Source organism: Rhineura floridana, chromosome 1 (assembly GCF_030035675.1).
Source record: "Rhineura floridana isolate rRhiFlo1 chromosome 1, rRhiFlo1.hap2, whole genome shotgun sequence".
Lineage (NCBI taxonomy): Eukaryota > Metazoa > Chordata > Lepidosauria > Squamata > Rhineuridae > Rhineura > Rhineura floridana.
This window is the reverse complement of record NC_084480.1, coordinates 254,789,137-254,812,151: the sequence shown is the minus strand read 5'-3', so window position 1 is coordinate 254,812,151 and position 23,015 is coordinate 254,789,137. Positions and strand designations below refer to the sequence as shown.

Sequence of the window (23,015 nt, the reverse complement as noted above, 5' to 3'; positions counted from 1 at the left end):
GAGACATGGGCTGGATGAAGGCTAATCAACTACTACTGAATCCTGATAAGATAGACCATATGGATGGGCAGTTTCCGGGTCCAGAAGTTGGGTTGTATACCAGCTTTGCATAGAGTTGCACTCCCTCTAAAGAAGCAGGTACATAATTTGGGAAGTATGCCTAGATCCATTGCTGTGAGTGGAGGACAAGATGACCCAGAAGCTTTGAGTATCCATAACCAACTTTGGTTGGTGTGTCAATTTTTATTGAATGTTGTGTTCTTATTACTTTTGTTACCTACTGCTTTATGCCTTGAGATTTGTATTATATTAAGCAAACAAAAAAGTTTAATAACCTGCACTCTGGCCTTCTCATACCTTTACTTTTATTGTGCATAATGGTCTGGACTGGCAGTGCAGAAAGACTTCCAGGTGCATCTTGAGAACTGGTGAAATTATGGCATCACAACACTGGCTGCAGTAGAGCAAGTCTCTGAAATGCAGAAGGAAAGGTCCATGTTATATATGCATCCAGCATCTGACTCTTCTTTATGTTTTAAAGAAACCAAAATGTGGTAACAACTTTCTTGATGTGAATTTTGATCACTAACTGGATGAATAAAAATTGTATTTCCCCTGTTGATATGATTTGCCATTTCACAATCCTATAGAAAGGGACGTTAAATAGCCCATAGTGTAGCGATTCCCATCTCCCACATTTTCCTCATAATGCCAGGGAAGAAGGTGTTTGTAAGGGAGAACGGGGCAGGAGGGCTGCTTAACCTTTTCATACTCACCAATTATCCACTGAAAATACTCATCCCATTTTTAAACCCACCACCACCACTACCACGTTTCAAGACCAAAATAAACCCAGCTTCAGAGAAACTCAACAGGAAGACACATTTACTTGGGAGAATGAGCATATATGTGAACAGTAAAGTATCCCTTAATCCTACTCTGCTAATTTATTCCAGTATTCTTGTAAGTCAGTAACTATGGGTTGTATCCAATGCAGCACTAAGTCAGGGTCCCATCAGTGCAAGGATTACCACTGACACAATGGAACTTCCTCCCTCTTCTCCCCTCACATCTATTCTAGGGACTCCCCCAATCTTCCAGAGCAGTTTTGAGGAGGGTGTGGGGCTTGCATGGAGGAAGGAGAGGGGGAAGTCCCATTGCACTAGCAGTAATCCTACCACTAGTCAAATACTGCCCCATGTGTTTAAGAAATTTTGTGCAGGGTTTATTTATTTATATCTTTTTTTCAAAAATCCTGCTCTCCTGCCAAAAAGGTTCCCAGAATGGTTTATGTAAGACCACTAAAAACAAGGTCCCATGCCCACAGACTTACCATCTAAAACACATGTCAGAAAAAGGGGGAAAGGATGAGGAGGAAAGAGGAAAACAGCAAACTCAGACACTAAGTCTTAAAGTTACATAGGAGTCCTCATAATAACCAGCTGAAATGGAAACAGCTACACAATGAGCTCAATGGATCTGTTCTCTCAGCAGAGCTGATGGAGTAGCCCTGCTTCCCATTTCTCTCTATACTGCAGCCTGATGGAATGCATAGTGAGCAAGGAGAATATGAGAAAGCCATTCCATGTTGCTTGTTCCCAGCAATACTTAGTGCCTCTGTTCTTACAGCCAGCAACTACTGACAGATCCGTTCCCTAACTCTTTAAAAAGAGATCCTGCAGCACTGAATTACAGAACTTATGTGCTGCATGAAACAGTACTTTTTGTTTGTCCTATATACACTGCCAATATATTTTATTGGATGATCAAAAGAACGAAATGTCTTTAGAGAAAAAATATTTTCTTTTTTACTTTTTCACACTATTCACAATTTTATAAACATCTATCATGACAGAGCTTCATGTGGATTCAGTGACCATATGCAACAGATCCTAATATGGCTTTATACAACCATGTTTTGCCCCCTTCCACATCCATATCCATTCCTAAGTGGTCAAATTATATGATGTCCAGAGCTTCTGATATTTGATGAAAGAGAAGAAAGGGGATGGACAAGGATTAATGGGAGGCATATGTGGACCAGATGGAATACATAGTTGACCTGTTGCAGTGCATTGGGAGTGGGGAGGAAGGAAAGAAAGCACAGCTTTTTAAAGCACTATAGATTCCTCTATATTTGGACACATTGCTCATAAGGGGAAGACTCACAACCAAGTATTTTGATTTTGGGAGGGCTGCTACTGGCCAGGTAATTACATACAAAACCCAGAGGGATGTAACATTAAGATGAGAAATCTCTCTGTCCTACGTTTCAGAACAACTTTCTTTGACTCTGGATGAAATTAAGTAGAAACATTGTTGCAACATCTTGATCAAAATTTGGTACAGCCATTGGCCACAAATTGCCCAACTCTGCATTGAAGGTTCTGTCCTCTAATCCCATGACATCTAGCTTTCCTTAAAGCCTTTGGCAATGGCCTCTGTCAAAAGATTGAGACTACTTATCTCCATGTTAGTTGACACAAACATGTTTTTACCTGTCTTGTGGATGCTGCTCTACTTTTCCATTGCCACATCTGTTACATGTAGGCCACGAGAAAGCAGTTCTCTCATTAACACCAGCAACAGTGGCTGGAAAGAAAAGAAGGAAATGTTTGCATAAACTTAATATTCATTGAATATGAACACATCTGATACTCGTGTCAATTTGGCTTGCTATAGCATGGCTCTTCTCTGAAGAAAACAAGCAATTATTAAAAAATCAAATGAAAGAAATAATAATCTCAGCTCTTTTACAACCTGTTTAAACAATGTTTCATGAAAAAAAATTCCTTCCATTGACTTCAGAACCACTATAAAGCATTCCTCAGTTGTCATTTCTTTAACACTGAAAGTATTAAAGGCTCTGACCTATCAAAGGCCAATACACAGCACATAGTTAGACTTCAGAATGCACTACCAGAAGATACAGTGATGGCCATCAATTTGGGTAGCTTTAAAAAGGGATTAGACAATTTTATGGAAGATAAGATTACCAAGGTCTACTAGTCATGATAGCTGTGTACTACACCCTGTATCAGAGCCAGTATGCTTCTGAATATCAGTCGCAGGAGAAGGCTGTTGTGTTCATGTCATGCTTGTGGGTTTCTCACAGACATTAGGTTGGCCACTGTGGGGACAGGATCCTTAACATATAACCTGGCAGCTTGTAACATCGTGTTGCTTTTCTATGTTTCCACATTAGAGAACAATTTTTTTAGTCATAATTCTTTCAATCCTATATTTGGAAAATCCTGGGGGCAAAGGGGGGCAAAAGATAAGGCAGTTTTCTTAAAATATTACAATGGTCTAAAACCAGGAATTACTTTTTATTCATATCCATGTAATTCATTTTTTTTTTGCAGATTCAGTTCCCAACACCTGACATATGTGACTAGAAACATTAGGGAACTGAAGGCCAGATAGATATTTTGGATCACTAAGCATTGTTGCTAAGTATTATAAATCAAATAAATTGGGTATTTTATGGGAAGGCTAGTAAAAAGATTTAGAACAATGGTGATTTGTTGAGCCAAGCAGTAAACATTAAGGACGTAGCACTGTTTGTAAGTAAAACATACAAACAGATAATCTTGGACACCTGCAAGTAAATGGATTACAATTGCCAAGCCTACAGGCCAATCACCCTTTAATCCCTGTTGTGTTGAGTAAGAGGCACTCAATCCTATAGTAAACTAAATGTTGGAGAATCAAGACTGACAGTGTTCATGTATACTGCAGTAGCAATGCTGAAATGCTTTCTTTAATTAAATAAGCTGTGAAAGAGAGAACTTTATGTTTCTTGATATCCAGTTTCAAGAGGCTCACCTTATGATTGACAATTATTTCTAACTGATGCTATAATAGTGAAAAAAACTATTTCATTCACAATGGAAACCTGAACCATCGTGAGAAGCACCAATAAATTAAATGTGGCATATTGATTTGTCACATCTGTATCTAACTTTTCCTCCAGGGCCTTTCTCAACTTATCCTTGCAAGAATCCTGTAACGGCCCTGTAAGATACAATGACATCTCCAAACTCCACTTCCCCAAAAAACTGGATTCCTGAACACAAATTTGAACTGTGACCCAGAGTTCTTTTTTGGAAAAAGAAACCTGAAAGTTAAAATAATGGATAAACAAATCAAAAGACTGGAGGTTTAAGCAACCTCTTTAGTTACGTGCTGTAACGGGACAATGTCATCATTTTATTATGATAGCATAAGGCTCCTTCACAATTCAATTTCTGGTAATTATTGATGGGTCTGTGCAGAAATGGGATCTTTTTTCATATCTTGCACAAATGTGGCATTTTTGAAGATAAACAAATAAATATTTTCTAGTATCTTCTTGTCATTTTATCATACGCCACATGCAACCTTCTCGGTTTAGATATTAGGGGGTTTAGAAACAGTACAGTTAGGTGAAATGAACACATGGTAAAATTTATTGGCAAAACTATTATTTACAAGCATGTACCGACAAAGCATATGTGGCCATCAATAGATGGACCCACTCAAATTAACCTTTTATGCACAATGAGTAGTCAGCATATATACATCCCTCAACAAAGCAGAAATACTAGGGACTGAATTTGGGTCCTTATACGTGCTAGGTGGCAGTGAGGAGGTTTGTGCTCCAGGATGACTATGGCTCCAAAATAAATGTTCACTGATTGCCAAATGCTGATGTCCTAGCCCTTCTTTGTCTTTTACTTGACATGTCCTGTATGTATGTATGTATTTATAATTTGATTTATATCCCTCCTTTCCTCCCAGCAGGAGCCCAGGGCAGCAATGTACATGAAGCAGGCATGAGGGAAAGACAACTATCATCTCTAGCTCGGCTGACCTGATCTGAAATGGTAGCAGGAGAGATGTCTCTTGTATCTGTCAGCCTATTTAATGTTTCTAACTGGTGAAAGATCCTCCGTGGTGCAGAGTGGTAAGCAGTGGTAACGCAGCTGAAGCTCTGCTCATGGCCGGAGTTCGATTCCAACGGAAGGAGGAAGTCGAATCTCCGGTAAAAGGGGTTGAGGTCCACTCAGTCTTCCATCCATCCGTGGTCGGTAAAATGAGTACCCGGCATATGCTGGGGGGTAAAGAAAGGCCGGGGACGGAACTGGCAATCCCACCCCATATATACGGTCTGCCTAGTAAACGTTGCAAGAGTCGGAAACAACTCGCACTATAAGTGCGGGGACACCTTTACCTTTACTTTTTAACTGGTGAAAGAACCTATCAGGAGACACTATCTTTGCCTATTTGACCCAACTGTTCCAGAGCTTAAAGGCAAGCAGCCATAGCGTCACCACCTGCTGGTTTCCTCTGCAAACTTCCTCTGTGTTGAAGAGACGCAGGGAGGGGAAAATGTTCTCCTCTTCTGCTGCTCTGACTATAGATTTAGCAGTGAAACTTGGGGTTGAGGGGAAACAATAAAGGCAAAAAGAAGATAGCTTCCCCCTCTTCCCATACCTCTTAGGGGATGGGGCAGAAGGTGGGAAGCAGATTCTCCTTCCATCTCTCTGCCCTGCCCCCTTGAAAGTATATGATGAAGAGGAACATTCCCCACTGCAATATGGATCTGCTTGTAAGGACTAATGTTTACTATGTAACACAGCACACTGCAACTCTTCTCCTCATGAGTAAATCTCCAAATGGAGAATGGAGGAACATTCCTTGTAAGGTTGTCCAGACATCACTAGGAACACTGAGGGGAAGTGTATACTTCTTTAATAAAGAGCTCAGTTCTTTGCACAAGAACTTGGAAGCAGAGACCTAAATGAGGGACTCCATCAGCTGTCCCCAGGATATAGCCCAAGAAAAATAGCTGGTGCACACATACCCTTAGAAAATACAAGTAAAAAAATGTCTACATTTGTAGAGAACAAATAGATTAAATGACAAGTAAATGGGTGGTATTCAGTGATAGTCCTATTCACAGGAGACCTGTTACAAAGTTACATGACTAACTTAAGTTCATTAATTTCAATAGGTCTATTCCGAGTATGATTTAGTTCAATATAACCCAATGTTTGCCATCATCACAGTCTCAATCCTTATTGATGACTTGCGATTAAATTCATTTATAAATGGCCATCAATACAGATAAATGTTGGTGCAATAAACCAGGTAGCAATACAGCTGGTGTGCTAAATAAGGGTTACAGAGGGGCTGTGTGTGTGGGGAAAAATAAAAAATTGGGGGAAAAGCAAATTGAAACAGCAAAAGAGAAAGCAGTCTCCAAAGTACAAGTATTTTCAAGAACAAATCTATAAAAAGACCTTGATTTTAATGATCACTGCAAACATTTATAATTATACACATATGAATTATGTTCATATATAAAGCTGGGCTGACTCATATAAATGTAAAAGTGGTAACAATCATAATAGTAATATCTGCCAATGATGTCAAATAAGGGCCACAATGGGGTATCTTTCAAGTTATCCTAACAGCATACACAGTTTTTCTGTGCTGCTTTATTATTCAATGCACCACCTAAAAAGAACCAGTGAGTTGTGGTAGATAGAGAGTTGGACTTAGGTTCAAATCTCCATTCAGCTATGAAGTGATCCTGGATAATCCTGGGCCTATTACTTACACTCCCAACCTAATCTACATCACAGAGCTGCTGGAAATTTAAAATGTAGAGAAACCATGAAAACTGCCCGAAGCTCTTTGGAAGAAAGGCAAGATAAAATGCAATAACATTACAATTTCAAGTAGGCAAAAGACTTACGACCTTTGCTTCAGAAAAAGTTGTACTAACCTCTTACAGTACAAATGGAATTGACTTGAGTTGCAGAATCCAGCTCATCTAGTCTGACAGGACCAGTGAGTTCAGTGATGTCAGCACTAGCAGCCCTATACAAAAGGGGCCTTTGTAACAAGAGAACGGTACGTTCAATGCAAATAATCCTACCTGCCAACAAAGATATTTTGATATGTTACAGTAACAAGGAAAAAGGTGACCATGTTAATTGTCTGGGCCAATAAAGACAATATTCCCAGCCAGTCTTTCACAAAGCTTGATTTGGTCTGGCTTACTCAACAATTTATAATGTATTGGCACTCTAGATGGCTGCAAAGGAACAATGGTCATTATATTTGTAGGAGCAATCTGTACAACGCATTAAGAGGACTACAGGAAGGAACAGAGTTAATAAAAATATTGATAATTAATTATCTCTATATGGCAACTTAAAGCAGCTCACCCAGTTAGACAGGAGACCTTACTCCAGTGTATCGTTCCTTCTACTGTATTCCCAATAACTACACTAATGTGGGTGAGCAAAAGATAAAACTTGTTTGGGCTAGTGTATGTTAAGAAGATTATATATATGTCAGTGTATCCCAACAACCACTTGGTGCATACAGTGATGCTACTTGAAGGAGAGATGAGAAACAAGGTTACTCCACTGACTTTGCTGAGACACCAGGTCCACTGAGTTCTTAGATTCCTCCTTCCAGCTGTCACCTGGCACCAACCATTCCATTAGGATGCAGCAGAGGGAGAGAAGGGAAGTAGGGGCACTCCAATGTGTCTGCTGTGCGACCAGCTTCATTTGGTTTCCATTCCAGCTGGTCTTTATAACAACTTTGTAATTTTAAGAAATGGTACCTGAATTCGTTTTCCCTCTTTCCTCCTCATCCCCTTCTCCTTTTGTGTTGCATTTTTTAGGGCTAAACTACATCCTAGGTTTAATACATAGCATGCAGCTACATCTCTGGTTTTTCTTTAAGTAATTATAGATCCAGTGTTATCTTGTTATCAAGATTGTAGCATGGGAAGACTGAAGGTTTATTCTTTTTCTTTAATCGTAACCCCTTCCTCCTAAAATTAAGGGGGCTGAATTAAAAGTTTCTCACTGACATCACACATGATTTTAATCATGTGGCGTGACCACTTGAGCTGTCTTCCAGCCTACAAGGATCATTTCCCTCAGCTTATGACAGAGGCAGGCTGGCAGGTTTCTTATTACTACTACTGTAGTAGACCATCCAGAGATGTACTTTTATTTTAGAAATATAAAAGGCAAAGTAAGGCATAACTGCCAATCTGCAGTTGCATAGCATCTGAGGTTTATGTGGACTGAACACATAAGATTTCATTTCGGTTTGCAACCTAGTGTGCTTCTACATTAGGTGTTTAGTGTAGAACTGTCATGCTACAGTCACTCATTTTTTATGGTGCATCTACACAACATCTAATCATTGCCATTTGTATTTTTCCTGTGATTCTTCTGTTTTCTCAGACTGCAGAATCTTCACAGATGTAGATTCCTTTATCAGGTGTGGGGAACCTTTGGCCCTCCAGACGTTGCTGATCTACAGCTCCCATCATCCCTGGCCATTGACAATGCTTGCTGGGGGCCGGGAGCTGTAGTTCAGCAACATCTGGAGGGTCAAAGGTTCCCCACCTGCCTTTAGTGCTACACGTCTGTCTTTTTAAAAGCGTGAAGTTTTGACATAGGCAATGATGTATCAAGAAAGTTAAAATATTGCTTAGCATGTACTCTTTTTAATTTTTGTGGTAGGCACCAATTTATGAACCTCTTTTTGTTCTTTTAATTATTGCTAACATGCTTTCTCAGTTATTCTTAAAAAAATGAGCAGTACAACACCATAACACCATAATGTTATGGCGTTATTATAGTACTGTTCTATAGCAATATAGCATTATACGTTTCATTTTAAAAAAATACCCAGAAGAGCATGTTAGCCATAATTTTAAAAATCAATTGAAAAAAATTAAGATGATGTCATACAAAATGGTATCCAAGAATTGCAGTGAAATTACAGTGAATGTGTGCCGAGTTAAAAATGGCCCCACCCACAGCAGCCATGTCACGCCCACTTGTGTGGACAATTCATAACAGGATGTAAACACAGAAAAAGTATAGTAGTCCCGATATATGGGAAGTCAATTGTAATTCCACTTGTAACTTACAATGGAAGAGAAATGACCCATTAGCGCTAGGAAGCTAGTCATTTGGAAGCAACACTAGACACTCATTAGGTTTTATTTTGTACTGACATGAGGAAGCTTTTGGATCTCATATAGGATTTATCTGTCTCCATTTGTCCTGGAACTTACCATTTCCACATAGAGCATCTTTGAAGAATATATCACATGGGGATGTGCTCTTGAGTGTCTCCATTACTTCTACATCAATCACACATGATGAATCAACAGAGACTGGCAAAGCTTTTGGAGTTTCAGGACTGATTTCAGCTCCATTCTGCAGAGAGAAATCAGTCACAAAGAGCCAAAATTGCTTTTGGCTTGAAGAAGTGGTACCTGTTACCTGAAGTTTGAAAAGAAAAAAGCACAAAACAAATAAGTTAAAATTTAAAAAACATTTTTTATGGAAACTATTAATCAGTACAGTTGGCACAATCCATAGTTTAGCTGGTAGCATTTAAACCTTCAATTCTGAGGGCTGAATTTTATATTGAATGTAATATGGAATTTGATTCTGTGTTCTGCTGGGCCACAACGGTAAAGCAAAGGATTGGATACAAGATTCATAGAATCATTATGCTCATTGAGACAGCACCAATTACTACCACTACTACCTTCACACATCAGAGAGGTCCTTACGTGGTATTACTAACAGAAAGGCTCAGTTTATCTTCTGCATTTTATGCCACATCCAAACTATATAACCTTGAACCAGCAAATCATTGCAATAACCTGGAATTGTTTAAAGTCATGCACGACAGAACTGCATGACACTTGCTTTGCAACAGATTTCTGCTTAACTGTTATGGTGTATGTAAGCCTCAGGCATTAAAGTGGTGAAGCATAAATATTTTTCATTTCTAGAGAGGTGGCCTGCAATGTGAAACCACTGAATTATAATCTATCAAGAAGTTCAGTGCCATCACTTGTAGACTGAATAGGGACAAAGAGTTTTATTAATCACACTACATGCATTTATTGGTTTACCAATAACAGGATGTCTGTTATAAACAAAAGCTTTTCTATGTCAATGCCACTGTTAACAACATTATCATCACGATCTGTATTTTTCTGCTCTCCATTATCTTTTGACCTCACTCTTTACAATCCCCCCCTGCTCAGTATACCCAAAACTCAGGATAGCACTTCATGTGTTAGGGTTAAATTGAAACCCCAGTGCTTGTAAAACTATAGTTCACTTGTCCTACCCAAACCAGCTTGAGCATCAGGGGAAATAGAACCAAAGTGGCCTCTATTTGACTCTTGATATAAAATGTCGGTTTATTTCCTGGTGATCTGACCCTTACCTACATTCCAGTGGCTCGCATAATAAAAGCCGGTTTAAGCTGGACACGTCCCTACTATGCATTTCTGTATCACATTTATGCTTATAACCTTGCTTATTGTTACTAATGTGCCTTGCATAGGAATGTCAAACGCTGTTCCAATGTCCCACAAACCTTGACTTGTAAAACTCCTTTGATATGTAAGCAAAGTAATATCATGTCTGTCTCCAGTTTAGGGGGCGCCCGGTTGCAGCTGGGCCTCCCCTCAATAGTTGCCTTTGTCTGCTCCTGCATAGTGCTTATCTCAAGGACATGCGAAATATGCAGACATAGAGTCTAAGAGATAGTCTTGATGTTTCCACTTTGTCCTTCCCCCTGTACCCCTTTACCTCCTTACATATGCCCCAAAGCTATGACAGTTAGCAATTGCTTCTTTTGTATTTTATGACGTGAACCCGATATTGTAAACTTCGGGGTAAGCCTATATAAACCCTTGAACACCAATAAACGAGGTTCCCATGCTGGCCTGCTTCGGCTTGTAAGTATTGGGTCCCCTTTGCAAAGGTTTTTGTCTCATGTTACTTGATCTCTGATAGTGGGTTCATTTGCACTCAACTCCGCACTCTTCCCGGGTGTAATAAGCGAGTTGGGGTTGACAGGGTGACTTGCGTGTTGGGTTTGGACCTAACAATTGGGGGCTCGTCCGGGATCCCTTGTGCGGACCCCCTTTTTGCCATTGCACCCCTTAATTTGATAACAGGCGCCACGAGAGAATTTTCTCGGTTATCAATAAAAGCGGGCGGCTTTGACACTTTGGGGATAAAGCACAGTTGAGGAAAACCCGCTATCAGACGTCATGGGAAATAAAGGGAGTGTGCCGGTAAAGGACAGCCCTTTGGGAATAATGTGTATGCTGTGGCAAGAGGAGGACTTGCCTGTGCGTAAGAGAGGCCTGAAAAAGAGAAAGATGGTTGAGCTCTGTGCGGTAGCGAGACCGCGGGTAACTGCAGTATTGGCACCGGGTGAACGGTAGCCAAAGAGTGGCTCCTTTAAACCCGTTCCTTTAAGAGGAGTAGGGGAGCGGATTGAGGTAAAACATTCAGATTAATTGCATTTCTGGCTCCTATGGCAGATGGGAGTGCAGAGATTGCAGGGTTTTTACAATGCTGAAAGACAGATCTTTGACCGGTGAGGCCCCCCCTCCAAGTTATTTTTCTGAGGATGACTCAGATAGAAGAATGATTTTAAGTCGTTCTATTATGCTTTCCGCGCCAGCGCCGCCTTCCAGCCCCGAAGGCGGGGCTCCTCGGCCGGCGCGGAAACAAGTCTCTTCCAATTCAAGTGCTGAGACGGAAGAGAAGGATCCAGGAGAGGGGCCCTCAGGGGGGAACGGTCACGCGCTTGCAAAAAGGAGAAAAAGAGAAACGGTTATTGACTAAGGAAACGCCATTGATTGTGCGAGACCAGCCGTACCTGGACGCCCAGGGACGGGTCAGACTCCTAGGTGTGTAAGGCTTGTGTTTTCCCGGGAAGTAAGAACGTAAGAATGGTAATAGGAAGGATTTGCATAAAAGAAATGTGTATGAGTTGGGTACCCAAGTGAGAGGTTGTATGCGTATAGCTTTTTTTTGAGTTTATGTATGAAAGTTTTTCTGTGGGTTTGTTTTCAAGGGAACTTTCCTTCCATTACTGTCATTCATAAATCATGCTGATTTTACCTTTTCCTCTTTTAACTGCTTGGATCAGCTGCGCTGCCCACCTGTTCTCTTAGTAGTTCTTAGCATTTTTTTTAAAGAAAGTATAGGATTTGAACTAAGCGATTCCTTTTAGAATGTCAGGATTTCTTTTTCTTTTGCTCCTGTACTGGGTTAACTCCTTCTTCCCTTCCTCCTTATTTGATATGAATTTAGATTATTAAGGTTTTTTGTGTGTTTGTCTGTCTTGCTTGCCACAAATGTGTGCATCTTCCTTCCTGATGTAATGTTTTATATCCTCCTTATCTCAGTCAAATTGTTTTCTCCAGTCTGTTGAAACAGTGGGATGATTGTTTTCTCTGCAGCAGTCTTATGCTTTAAGTCTAACGTGATCCCTATGGTTTACTATGTTTTATATAAAGACGGATTGGCTGTGTTTTCCTAATTATTGTGCTGTCTGTTATGTGATTGTAACTTATTAAATATAATTTCTTATTTCAGCCCTTGCCGTTTGACATTAATCCCAATAGCAGATGTTCACAGAGGGGGGGGGATATTTGTCTAGAATAAGTTTTGCTTTTCATTATTTGTCAGTTATTTCTTATCTTGTAAATGTTACGTTTCTTTTGACGTGGTTCTGTTTGTTTGTTTGTTTTGTTACTGCATGTTGAGCCAGAATTACAGAAAAGGGAAAGAGATTGGTTTCCCCCCCCTTGTTCTCTAGATCTAGCACAAACGTATTAAGCATACATCTTGAAATCAGGAGAAGATACTAGAGTTCCTTTTGTTTAGATTAGACCTGAACCTTTGGCTGTTGCTTGTAGATAAAAGCCTGGCACAGTTAGTTTTTCTGTCAGTGGCCAAAGGGGCAAAAATAACAAAATTACTTTTGAAACTACTCTACCCATTTACCTGTATATAAAGGGAGGCAATTGTAAGTGCCAACTAAATTTGTATGTAGTGCCTTGTGGGTAGAAATGTTTTCCTCCCCCCATACACTTTGACAGGGAAGAGATACCCATGAATTAGAAAGGTTGTAAGTAAAATGAAGGATTCTAGGAAATAAGTTATTTTGATGGTAGAGGAAGGATAGTTTGAGAAATATTTATTGATGGTAATAAGAAAAGGGAAAAATGACAGGAAAAGGGAAAAATGACAGGAAATAACAAAATGTTGTATGTGGGGTTTTTTTTCTCTCTTCTTCATCATTGTTGCTAGATTGTGGATTAGAACCTATACCTGTTTAAACTTTTGAACTTGAGTAATATATATATATATATATATATATATATATATATATATATATATATATATATATATTTGGAAGTCAACAACAAAACTTCTTGAAGGTTCTTTCTTCCATAAGGAAAATAAAACCTCTTGAGGTACTCGATCCCAGGTAATTGTTTTAAATTTGTCTGTGAAATGTATGATTTGCCCATTTCCTAGATAGGCAAAACTGAGGCCACCTTGCTGTTTAAACCTAATGTGATGCCCTCTTGTGACTAGGTAAATTCATTAGCAAAAGGGGACCAAAATGCAGAGCTTCCAGCCACAGTAATTGTCTACCTCATATTAGAATTCACATTGGGAATCAATATTACTTTGCTTCCAAAACAGAAACTCATCCCCAGTTGCTCTTTGACTGAAGATGGACCAGGACTTTCAACAGGAAAATACTTTCCTCATTGTCATACCTTGCGCATATAAATCACACTATTACTAATGAACTTTTTTCTTTTAAAATGATGTTCACAATTCTAACGCATGTTAGTGCATTTATTCCTTGACAGGCACTTAGAGCAACTGCTCTACATACAGGATGAGCACCATTGGAACTCCCTGCTGATTTGGAACAGAACTTAATCTATTTGTGCCACTAACATCTCTTTGTTTTGCATTCATAGCAAGAGGTATAAATCCTTTTTTCTCTGCTTTCCGTGGCTACTTTTCATGAGCAAGGCTCTACATAGCCAGAGGATGGGGAAACTCAGAAGTTTAGAATATGTTGTACTGTTGTGTGTTTTGTCTGTCTGTTGCAAAAACAATATTTTGGTTTTGTCCACTTTGATCAGAAGTCTCATCTGTGGCCATGGATGTTTTATTTTTATATTTTCTTTCCTGCACTGAAGTGTTTTCTCCCCAAGGAACATTTTCCTTTTGCGTGTGTATCACAGAAGATTTTTATTTTGAGACATTTTGGACTCGATCTTTGAATTGCTCCAGGACCAGAACACGATATGCAACTGGCATGCTATTTTCCTGTATTGCTGCAATAACAGCATAGAGGCCTGCTTCATTCTACCTAACTACAGAACTATTTTCGGGCCTATTTTGGCCAGCAACCTGAAACGGGCACCTTGTGCAAGTTTGCAATCTTTTCATACAGTCCCTCGGGGGGAGGGGGGGGAAATGAAGATTCTTTCATTATTCCAGTTTCTCTGCCTAGCATCAGCAAAAGACACACATGTTCAGTGGAAGCTGTAACTGAACATGAACAGAAACAGGATGAACTTTGTGCAAGCCATCCCACAGTGTGTTTATTTGTTTTATTTACTTGTTTTCTTTGTAATATTTCCATTGTAATATTGAATGTAACTGTTTATGCATTGTCCTTTAAGAATGTGTTGTTGTTATTGTTTTCCCTTCATAATTTATATGTTATGGCTGTTTTGTTCTTTAGATGTTTTTACTTTTCAAATCCTTCTGAGTGATTCTGTAATAGGGGTTTACTGAATTTGGCTACTTCAGATGTGAGGTTCATCAATGTGAAGTTTTGACCCATTTGTTTATTTTCTCACTCTGTCATTACAATGGCTAGGAACAGGTAACAATTAATGTGAATGGATGTCAACACCATAAGAATCTAGGAAGATGATAGTTTGGAATTCCATCAAGATTGCTTTTCTCTCAAAATGATTAATGTATCTTATGGCTTTTTCATGCTAAGAAATGAATTAAGTTCAACTATTGTATATTCTGGACATGGGTGCATGTGCCTTAGAACATTTTGTGATTATGATGTTATTGATAAGTACTATACACAACCTATGCTAACATTTCAATAGATGCCTTTGTGGTATTAAGGAAATGGTAGGATGTGATTTTCCATTTAAAGTCCCTGTATGGATCATCCAGAGAATATTAGTTAATCCAGATTTGTTTCAACACACCAACCTAGCTGATCTTCAGACACTACCTTCTCATCCTATGTACAGAAACAATTAGAAGCAGTTAAACAAATGGGGGAGCAAGTACACTCTAGATAGCACATGATTGCCATACAGTCACTTACATTATAGATAAGCACTCACAGATATAGGCACATGGATGATTTTGGATTCCCTGTTTGGCTGGGATAAGGATGCCAAAGAAGGTTTAACCCTTATAATGCACCCCATTGTGGTGATTTTGAATTCTGATCTTTGTCTAATTAGCCCTTGTAATGTGTATCCATCTCATATGGCACAGTCACACCCTGGAAGTCAGCATTGGAGCCAGGGGGCAGAACAGTGCTTGCTAATATGTGAAAGGTCATCTGTGTACATCTGCCTTTCACATAAAAGGAGGGAGTGGTACGGCTTGGCTAACCCCGTTTTGGTTCAAGTGGAATCTAGGAGGTGCAAAAGCCAAGAGCTATAACTTCCACCCCAACTCACACATACCCCCACGGCTGGTAATGCGTTCCAGAGGTTTTGTGCATAGAAAAACAAGGGCAGAGTTAAACGCTGTCGCATAAATGTTATCTTAATCCTTGGCGGATACACCCCCATCCACAGGGAATCCCATTGCTCGTTAGAAATAGCATTAGTTTTCCTTTTTTCTTGACTAGAAGCACACATATCGGAAAATATATACAGACATAGGGGGTCTTCTTATATTGAGACCCCCCCCCACTGGCCTGGACTTTACAGGAGACAGGGACAACCAAAACAAGGAACACACACTTCACCACATGGATAAGTGGGAGTCCCCTTTGTTACTTAAGGAGTACAGTCTCCTTTGCTTCCTGCTACAGCTTAAAGGAGGTAGAGGAGGGCTTGGTGATAAGCGGTTTAGTAAGAAGTGAGGTCTGTGTGACCAATACATGTGATATACCCACTTGAAAATGGCAATTGGACTTTGAAGAATGGGACATAAAACAGTGGGTAAGGTAATATTACTGTTGAGATGGTAGCATTTGTTGTATTTGATTTTCCTTTGGTCACTGACTTGTTCTTTTCCTATTGGGCTTAACGGGTCGCCAAATGCCTGCTGGCCCTTGGTGGCTCTGTGAATTTTGGTCTAGCTGGCAGAAGATATTGTTTTATGTGATTATAGTAATAATTTTTTTTAATTATTATTACTGGATGTTGTTACTTGCAATGTATTTCTAATGTTATTCAGTTAATGTCTATAGGTCTCTGAGTTTAGTTTTAGGGACCAAAACCAAGCAAACGGGCCATTCTAGTAGTATCAAAAGGTCCAGTCATACTTGACAGTTCCTTGGTCGATGTACTGAAAAGGGAGTTGAGCAGACTGACGCAAGATTGTGTTTTATGTTGTAATAGTTATAGTATTATTAATAGCTGTTTGTTGCTGTATACAATGCATCCCAAATTTAATCCAGCTTGCTTCCGCCTGCCTGCATAGGCTGATTTCTTCATTTTCCCGAAAGCCGCAACCGACTTACATGGAAATGGCTTTGAGACCGATTTGGCAACCCAAACAAAGTAATACAGCTACCTGAGAGACCAGTTAGTCTCTCAGAGCTGAAAGGGGGGACAGTTAGGGTTAAATTGAAACCCCAGTGCTTGTAAAACTATAGTTCACTTGTCCTACCCAAACCAGCTTGAGCATCAGGGGAAATAGAACCAAAGTGGCCTCTATTTGACTCTTGATATAAAATGTCGGTTTATTTCCTGGTGACCTGACCCTTACCTACATTCCAGTGGCTCGCATAATAAAAGCTGGTTTAAGCTGGACACGTCCCTACTATGCATTTCTGTATCACATTTATGCTTATAACCTTGCTTATTGTTACTAATGTGCCTTGCATAGGAATGTCAAACGCTGTTCCAATGTCCCACAATCCTTGACTTGTAAAACTCCTTTGATATGTAAGCAAAGTAATATCATGTCTGTCTCCAGTTTAGGGGGCGCCCGGTTGCAGCTGGCCTCCCCTCAATAGTTGCCTTTGTCTGCTCCTGCATAGTGCTTATCTCAAGGACATGCGAAATATGCAGACATAGAGTCTAAGAGATAGTCTTGATGTTTCCACTTTGTCCTTCCCCCTGTACCCCTTTACCTCCTTACATATGCCCCAAAGCTATGACAGTTAGCAATTGCTTCTTTTGTATTTTATGACGTGAACCCGATATTGTAAACTTCGGGGTAAGCCTATATAAACCCTTGAACACCAATAAACGAGGTTCCCATGCTGGCCTGCTTCGGCTTGTAAGTATTGGGTCCCCTTTGCAAAGGTTTTTGTCTCATGTTACTTGATCTCTGATAGTGGGTTCATTTGCACTCAACTCCGCACTCTTCCCGGGTGTAATAAGCGAGTTGGGGTTGACAGGGCGACTTGCGTGTTGGGTTTGGACCTAACACATGCATCTGATGAAGTAGATTGTAATCCACAAAGCTTACATCAAAATGCATTTGTTTTTTCCTGAGAGTGCCACAATAGTCCTGATAGTGTGAAATCACTTCAATATGCGTCATAGGAAACAATTCATAATAATACTCCATATAATTTTTTTTTTCTGCAGCTAGGACTTTCAAACATCAGCATATTTACCTGAGCATTTATTTACTAATCAACTTTAAAACACTTCTCATAAGTGGTGCCAGATTATGACTTTGACCTAGCTCATTTAAAGAAATGTACAAATTTACATTTTTTCTTTGAATAAGGAAAAACAACAGAATCATTATTATTAGGCTGTGTAATATGTTCCACTCCCTTGGTAGAAACTCCAGTAGGTATGAACCTAGACGTTTTCCTCTTGGATAAATGTCAACATTTTTCAAGGATGCATATAAACCAGATGATTCATAAAAGATAATGGGAGAAATAAATACATCTACCCCAGCAACATAAATATCCTCCTCGGGACAAGAAGAAAAATATTTGGCTAAAGGTAAAGGATATAAAAACAAATGATCACATATTAAAAGTGCCTACCTTTTGGTTTAATACTAGAAAGAGTTCCAGCTCGGTATTGAGACATGTAATTATTCAACTGGAAAACTATATAGCTAATGCAATTTGAATTAAATTTGTTTATAGCTTTTGTAGCTTTTCCAGGTTTGTCATTTAACTGCCTAAAGGTTGAATCCAATTGTATTCGCTCCTATGTTCAGCAGATGCTTCCAAGAACTGAAGAGGTGGCGGTGAGAGAAAATTTCCACTGATTCTATCTTCCTTCTGCAGCTCCCGTCTGTCCCTCCCGCCCAATCTGCTCCAGAGGGTTGAGTGCCCCTCTGTAAAAGCATTCAAAGTGGTGCAGGGAGATTCAGGAGAAATGGGGAAATCAGTGAAAATTGCTTCTCCCTTCTGCTCACAGACGTTTTCACTGAAGCAAAGAGCGTTCTATGAGCAGAGGAACATAAGCCTAAACTTCTTGACTGTTTCTGCAAAATGCGATATTGTAAGAATCTACATAACACCACCAAAGGATGTTTGCATAATGTTTCAAACTGAAAATAATGATGCAGTTATTGAAATGTAAAAGAACCCAAATGATTATACATAAAAGAACACTTCCGGAGCTCTTTGGTACTATAGTAGCACTGCTAATGACAAAAACAGCTAAATTCATAGAGTCATCGAATAGTAGAGTTGGAAGGGGCCTATAAAGCCATCAAGCCCAACCCCTTGCTCAGTGCAAGAATCCAAATCAAAGCATTCCCGACAGATGGCTGTCCAGCTGCCTCTTGAATGCCTCCAGTGTCGGAGAGCCCGCTACCTCTCTAGGTACTTGGTTCCATTGTCTTATGGCTCTAACAGCATTTAGAGCATAAACAGCATTTATACTGTTTATACAGTATAAATATACAGCATTTATAAGGATCACAAGGCATGGTTGTCCCCCTCCTCCAATTCCCCCCTCACAACAATACTGTGAGGTAGGCTAGGCTGAGATATAGGTTACCCAATGAGTTTCATGACTGAGTGGGGTTTTGTACCCAGGCCTCTACAATACTAGTCTGACACTATTCACATACCTTATAGCTGCCTTGGGGCTATTTCAGAACTCAAGTGGGATATTAAATACATTTTTAAAAACCCTTTATATTCAGAGCATAAAACTTGAATTAATAAGCAAATGTTACTGGATCATGCTTATCCTTTATTTTATTTTCGTGGCTTACTAATTTCCTATTAGCATCTTGTTATAGCAAAATATTTTTATTTTTACAGAGAGGCTATAAACAAAATAATATTGTTTGGAAAACAACAAAGAGATTTGTAGCATATTAAAATACTAAAAATTGTTGTGGGATATACTTTGGTGGCCATAATAAATTGATTAGTCTTTAAAGTGCCACATGAATATATTTTTGCCTCCCATTTGTTAAAACATATTGATAAGGCTACTCCTCTAGAATCTGTAGTGTTAAGTCTTCATTCAGATGTCACCACTTGTACAAATATTTGGTTCCTTTAAAAAAATAGATAACCATCTATTGATTTATATTAATAGTTTCATAGCAGAGAGGTTGGAAAATATGAGTTACAAAACATTTGGCTAATGATATGGTAATTTATTAAGTCTTAAATCCAGGTTCTCACTTCAAATTGTTCTCACTTCAAATAATTCTTTTATACCTGATGCCCAGAATTTACTTTCTGTAACTGCAGAATTTTAAAAGTTAATTGAAGGACTCAGTTTTTTTTAAAAAAAAATCACATGGGAGAAACATTAGAACTCTGAAACTCTAACCTTTAGATTCTGACCAATGGAACAGTCAGCCAAAAAGTAAATAACAATAAATCATTTAAAAACCATCATCTTCCTGTATGTGTGTCAATTTGTTCTGAACAGAAAGGACAGAACAGACAAAACAGCAGCAGGATTGAGTTATGCGACAGTACAGCTCCCCCAAGCACAGATGGAATATATTTCCTCATTTTCCTTTTGTACCATAATACTTATTTTGAATAGTAATAATAAAAAGAGCCATGTTTCCATTTCCCACTTCACATAACTAAAGTCCTGGAGAGTTCTAGTTCAAAGAATTATACAGAGCAACACTGGTGATTTGAAAACACACACATGAAAGATAAAAGTATTAAGCACAAAATATAGACAGTTCATACAGAGGTTTTTTCTGTTCTGAAAAAGTCAACAAGAGAAATCTAAACTAAACCAAGGTCTTGACTTTCATATTTTATGATGCACAAGACTTGTGTGAAGGACAAATCCTTACTGGCAAAGACTGAAGCAGTAAACAAGTTTCAGCCGTGACATTTTGTTTCCAGAATGGTTAGAATAAGTACATTTGTATCTTCATTGCTACAAAATCAAATTCTTTTTGTGCTTTTTAATCATTTTTGAAACTTTAAAGATTGAATTAAGTGGTTATAAAATACTATAACTAGAATGATCACTAGATTAAAGAAAATCTGAAGTCAATCACTAGAGTAGGTATATCCTTTCAACTTATCTGTCCAGAGATGAGGCAGCAACCTGAAAATACCTATTTGCAAGTAGAAGCAGAAACCACTTCAAACCAGGCTTACTGGTGTCTTGGGCCTCTGGATGTTAAATTTCTACAAATGTGAGGCACATGTATCCACAAGGCATACAAATTATGTGACAGCACAAAAAGCTTGAAGCAACGCTGGAGTGTATAATTTGTCAACAATTATTTTGTTAAGTAAAATAAAAGACTAAGCTAATCTTTGGAGTTAGGCTTTCAGCCACATATAATGTTAAGTCAATCAGTCATCTCTTAGGTTAAATGACCGGGGGGGGGGCTCAGTCTGAGTTTGGGTATCTCCATGAAGTAGGCTTTTGTCTAATCTGTTACCTGAACTACACCAGAATTACACCCAAAATGACAGGTTTCTGATTTTGGTCATGCTTAACTGGATTTTAATGGGTCATATTATATTTTATTTTTATGTATTGTTATCCACCCTAAACCTTCTGTAATACAGTCAGACAAGTCATATATGTTTTGCCAGCATTGCAGAATAATAGTTCATTGGTGGAGTTATTCTACATTGCAGCTACAAATACACCACCAGCAACTACCCACAATCCAAAATAATTTTTTTAAATGAAGGAGAAACATCAAGACTTGTAGGAGGAAACAAAAACAACAACAGCCTGGAATGTTAAGGGACAGAGGGAGGGGCAGGTGAAGTGTGGCTCATTTTGTAAAGTCATTTTTAGGTTTAGGAATTTTAGTCATCTCTCATATAATTATATAATAGTGCTTGTTTTGTTTTCCAAATATAAATCTGATGTCATATTGAATGTGTCAGGGTAGTTTCTGGTGATGGCAACAGCAAATACCCCAGCTCATAGCATTGTAAAAGTCTCTCTCGAGTTTGCCGATCTTTCTGTAACTGGAATAATTTGTAATACTGTAACCTTAATTGTAAAAATCAAAGGTGGGCAACCCCTATCTTTCTGTGTGCCCCGCCAAGTCCAAGGGAACCCCATCCACCTTTCCCTGCTGTCCAGCTGATTAGCCATTAGCTGGGTGGTGGAGAAAGGACTTCTGTCACAGCACATGGACAGCAATGTTCTGCACTTCAGAAGTGCTGGCGGGAGGAGGCTTTAACCTCCCACCCTCAGTGCTCCTTGTCCAACCCAGCAACAAACCTTTTGCCTTCACACACAGTCCCTTTGCTGCTCCCTTCACAGCATAAATAAATAAGCTGGGAAGTCTTTAATTAATTATTTAATGATAGTTTCCCATATTGTTCAAACCAGGAAAGTACTTTTAGCAGATTTGGAACATAATTAATAATTAAGATAATTAAACCATGCTGGTTTACTACCTGGCTAGTTCCACATGGAAAACCACAGTTTCTCGGTTTGGATGAAATAAGAAACCATGGTTAAATGGTTAATTGAAGACTTCCTGGTTTGTTTGCTCACATTATTAAGGGAAAAGCAAAGGGACTGTGTGCATGGGTAAAATTGGTTCTCCTATCTTGGTTTATGAACTCTACATATAATTGTTTGAATACAACCAGGGCTTCTTTCTGGATGTCACAGTACTTCCTTTAATTATTGCTACTTCTTCATTTTCTTCAAACAGTGTTATCAATGTGCAAAAGCATTTCACTGTATTGTAAAGACTCTTCCTCAAAAAAGAAAATGATCTTAATATGAATATAGATGTAATATAATGAAAGGAGGAGGGAAGGGAAGATGTATATGGGCATATCCAAGATCAGATAATAACCCGTAGCCAGTTTTCTAAATGGAGCAGTAAAAGTCTTGCAGTTCATTCTATCTTACACAGGAATATAATAGCTATCTATCTTAAATAAGCATCTCCCGCAATGAAAGTGGCTCATATCACACTAAGCAACTGTGAAAAATCAACCCTGAAATATCCTGATCAGACAAAGATACAGAGGACTTAAGGCATTGATTTTCAAGGTCCCATTTATTGTAAACAAGAGGATCATTAAATAACTTTTTCTGGGTTGTATCAATAGTCTATAGAAACTGATTCAGCCAAAAAGCTAACATTTGCAGTGCTTCTTTTCCAGCAATCCTAGCACTAATTCAGGAGAATTCAGACTAATTCAGGAGTCTTAGCATATTTATTCATTTAAACCTCTCATGATGTTCAAACCCCCAAATCCATGCAAGACACATTCCCTCCTTTTATCCATAGAAATGAGATTTTTATCCCTAGCACCCACATATATACTTCCAGCTAAATTGCAAATGTTGTGGTAATTTTCTTTCTCTGTACCAGGAATGTGGTCCTCCTGATATTGATGGATTACAACTCCCGTCATCCCTCACCAATGACCATGATGGCTGGGGCCAGTGGGAGTTGGAGTCTAATAACAGCGGAAGGGCACAGATTAACATATGAACACAA

At 38.9% G+C, this 23,015-nt stretch overlaps 1 protein-coding gene across 3 annotated transcripts in view; it reads right to left on the bottom strand.

The window, feature by feature from the left end:
* Window positions 1-23,015, bottom strand: part of SPIDR (scaffold protein involved in DNA repair) — a 313,219-nt gene that overhangs the window by 8,342 nt on the left and 281,862 nt on the right. For all 3 annotated transcript variants that reach the window (XM_061598352.1, XM_061598345.1, XM_061598361.1), the window contains 4 exons: window positions 9,104-9,314; window positions 6,776-6,928; window positions 2,499-2,592; window positions 358-472 (listed from right to left, as the gene is read on the bottom strand). In XM_061598352.1, the coding sequence (XP_061454336.1) occupies window positions 358-472; window positions 2,499-2,592; window positions 6,776-6,928; window positions 9,104-9,314 (573 nt within the window). The remainder of the gene's footprint in view (window positions 1-357; window positions 473-2,498; window positions 2,593-6,775; window positions 6,929-9,103; window positions 9,315-23,015) is intronic.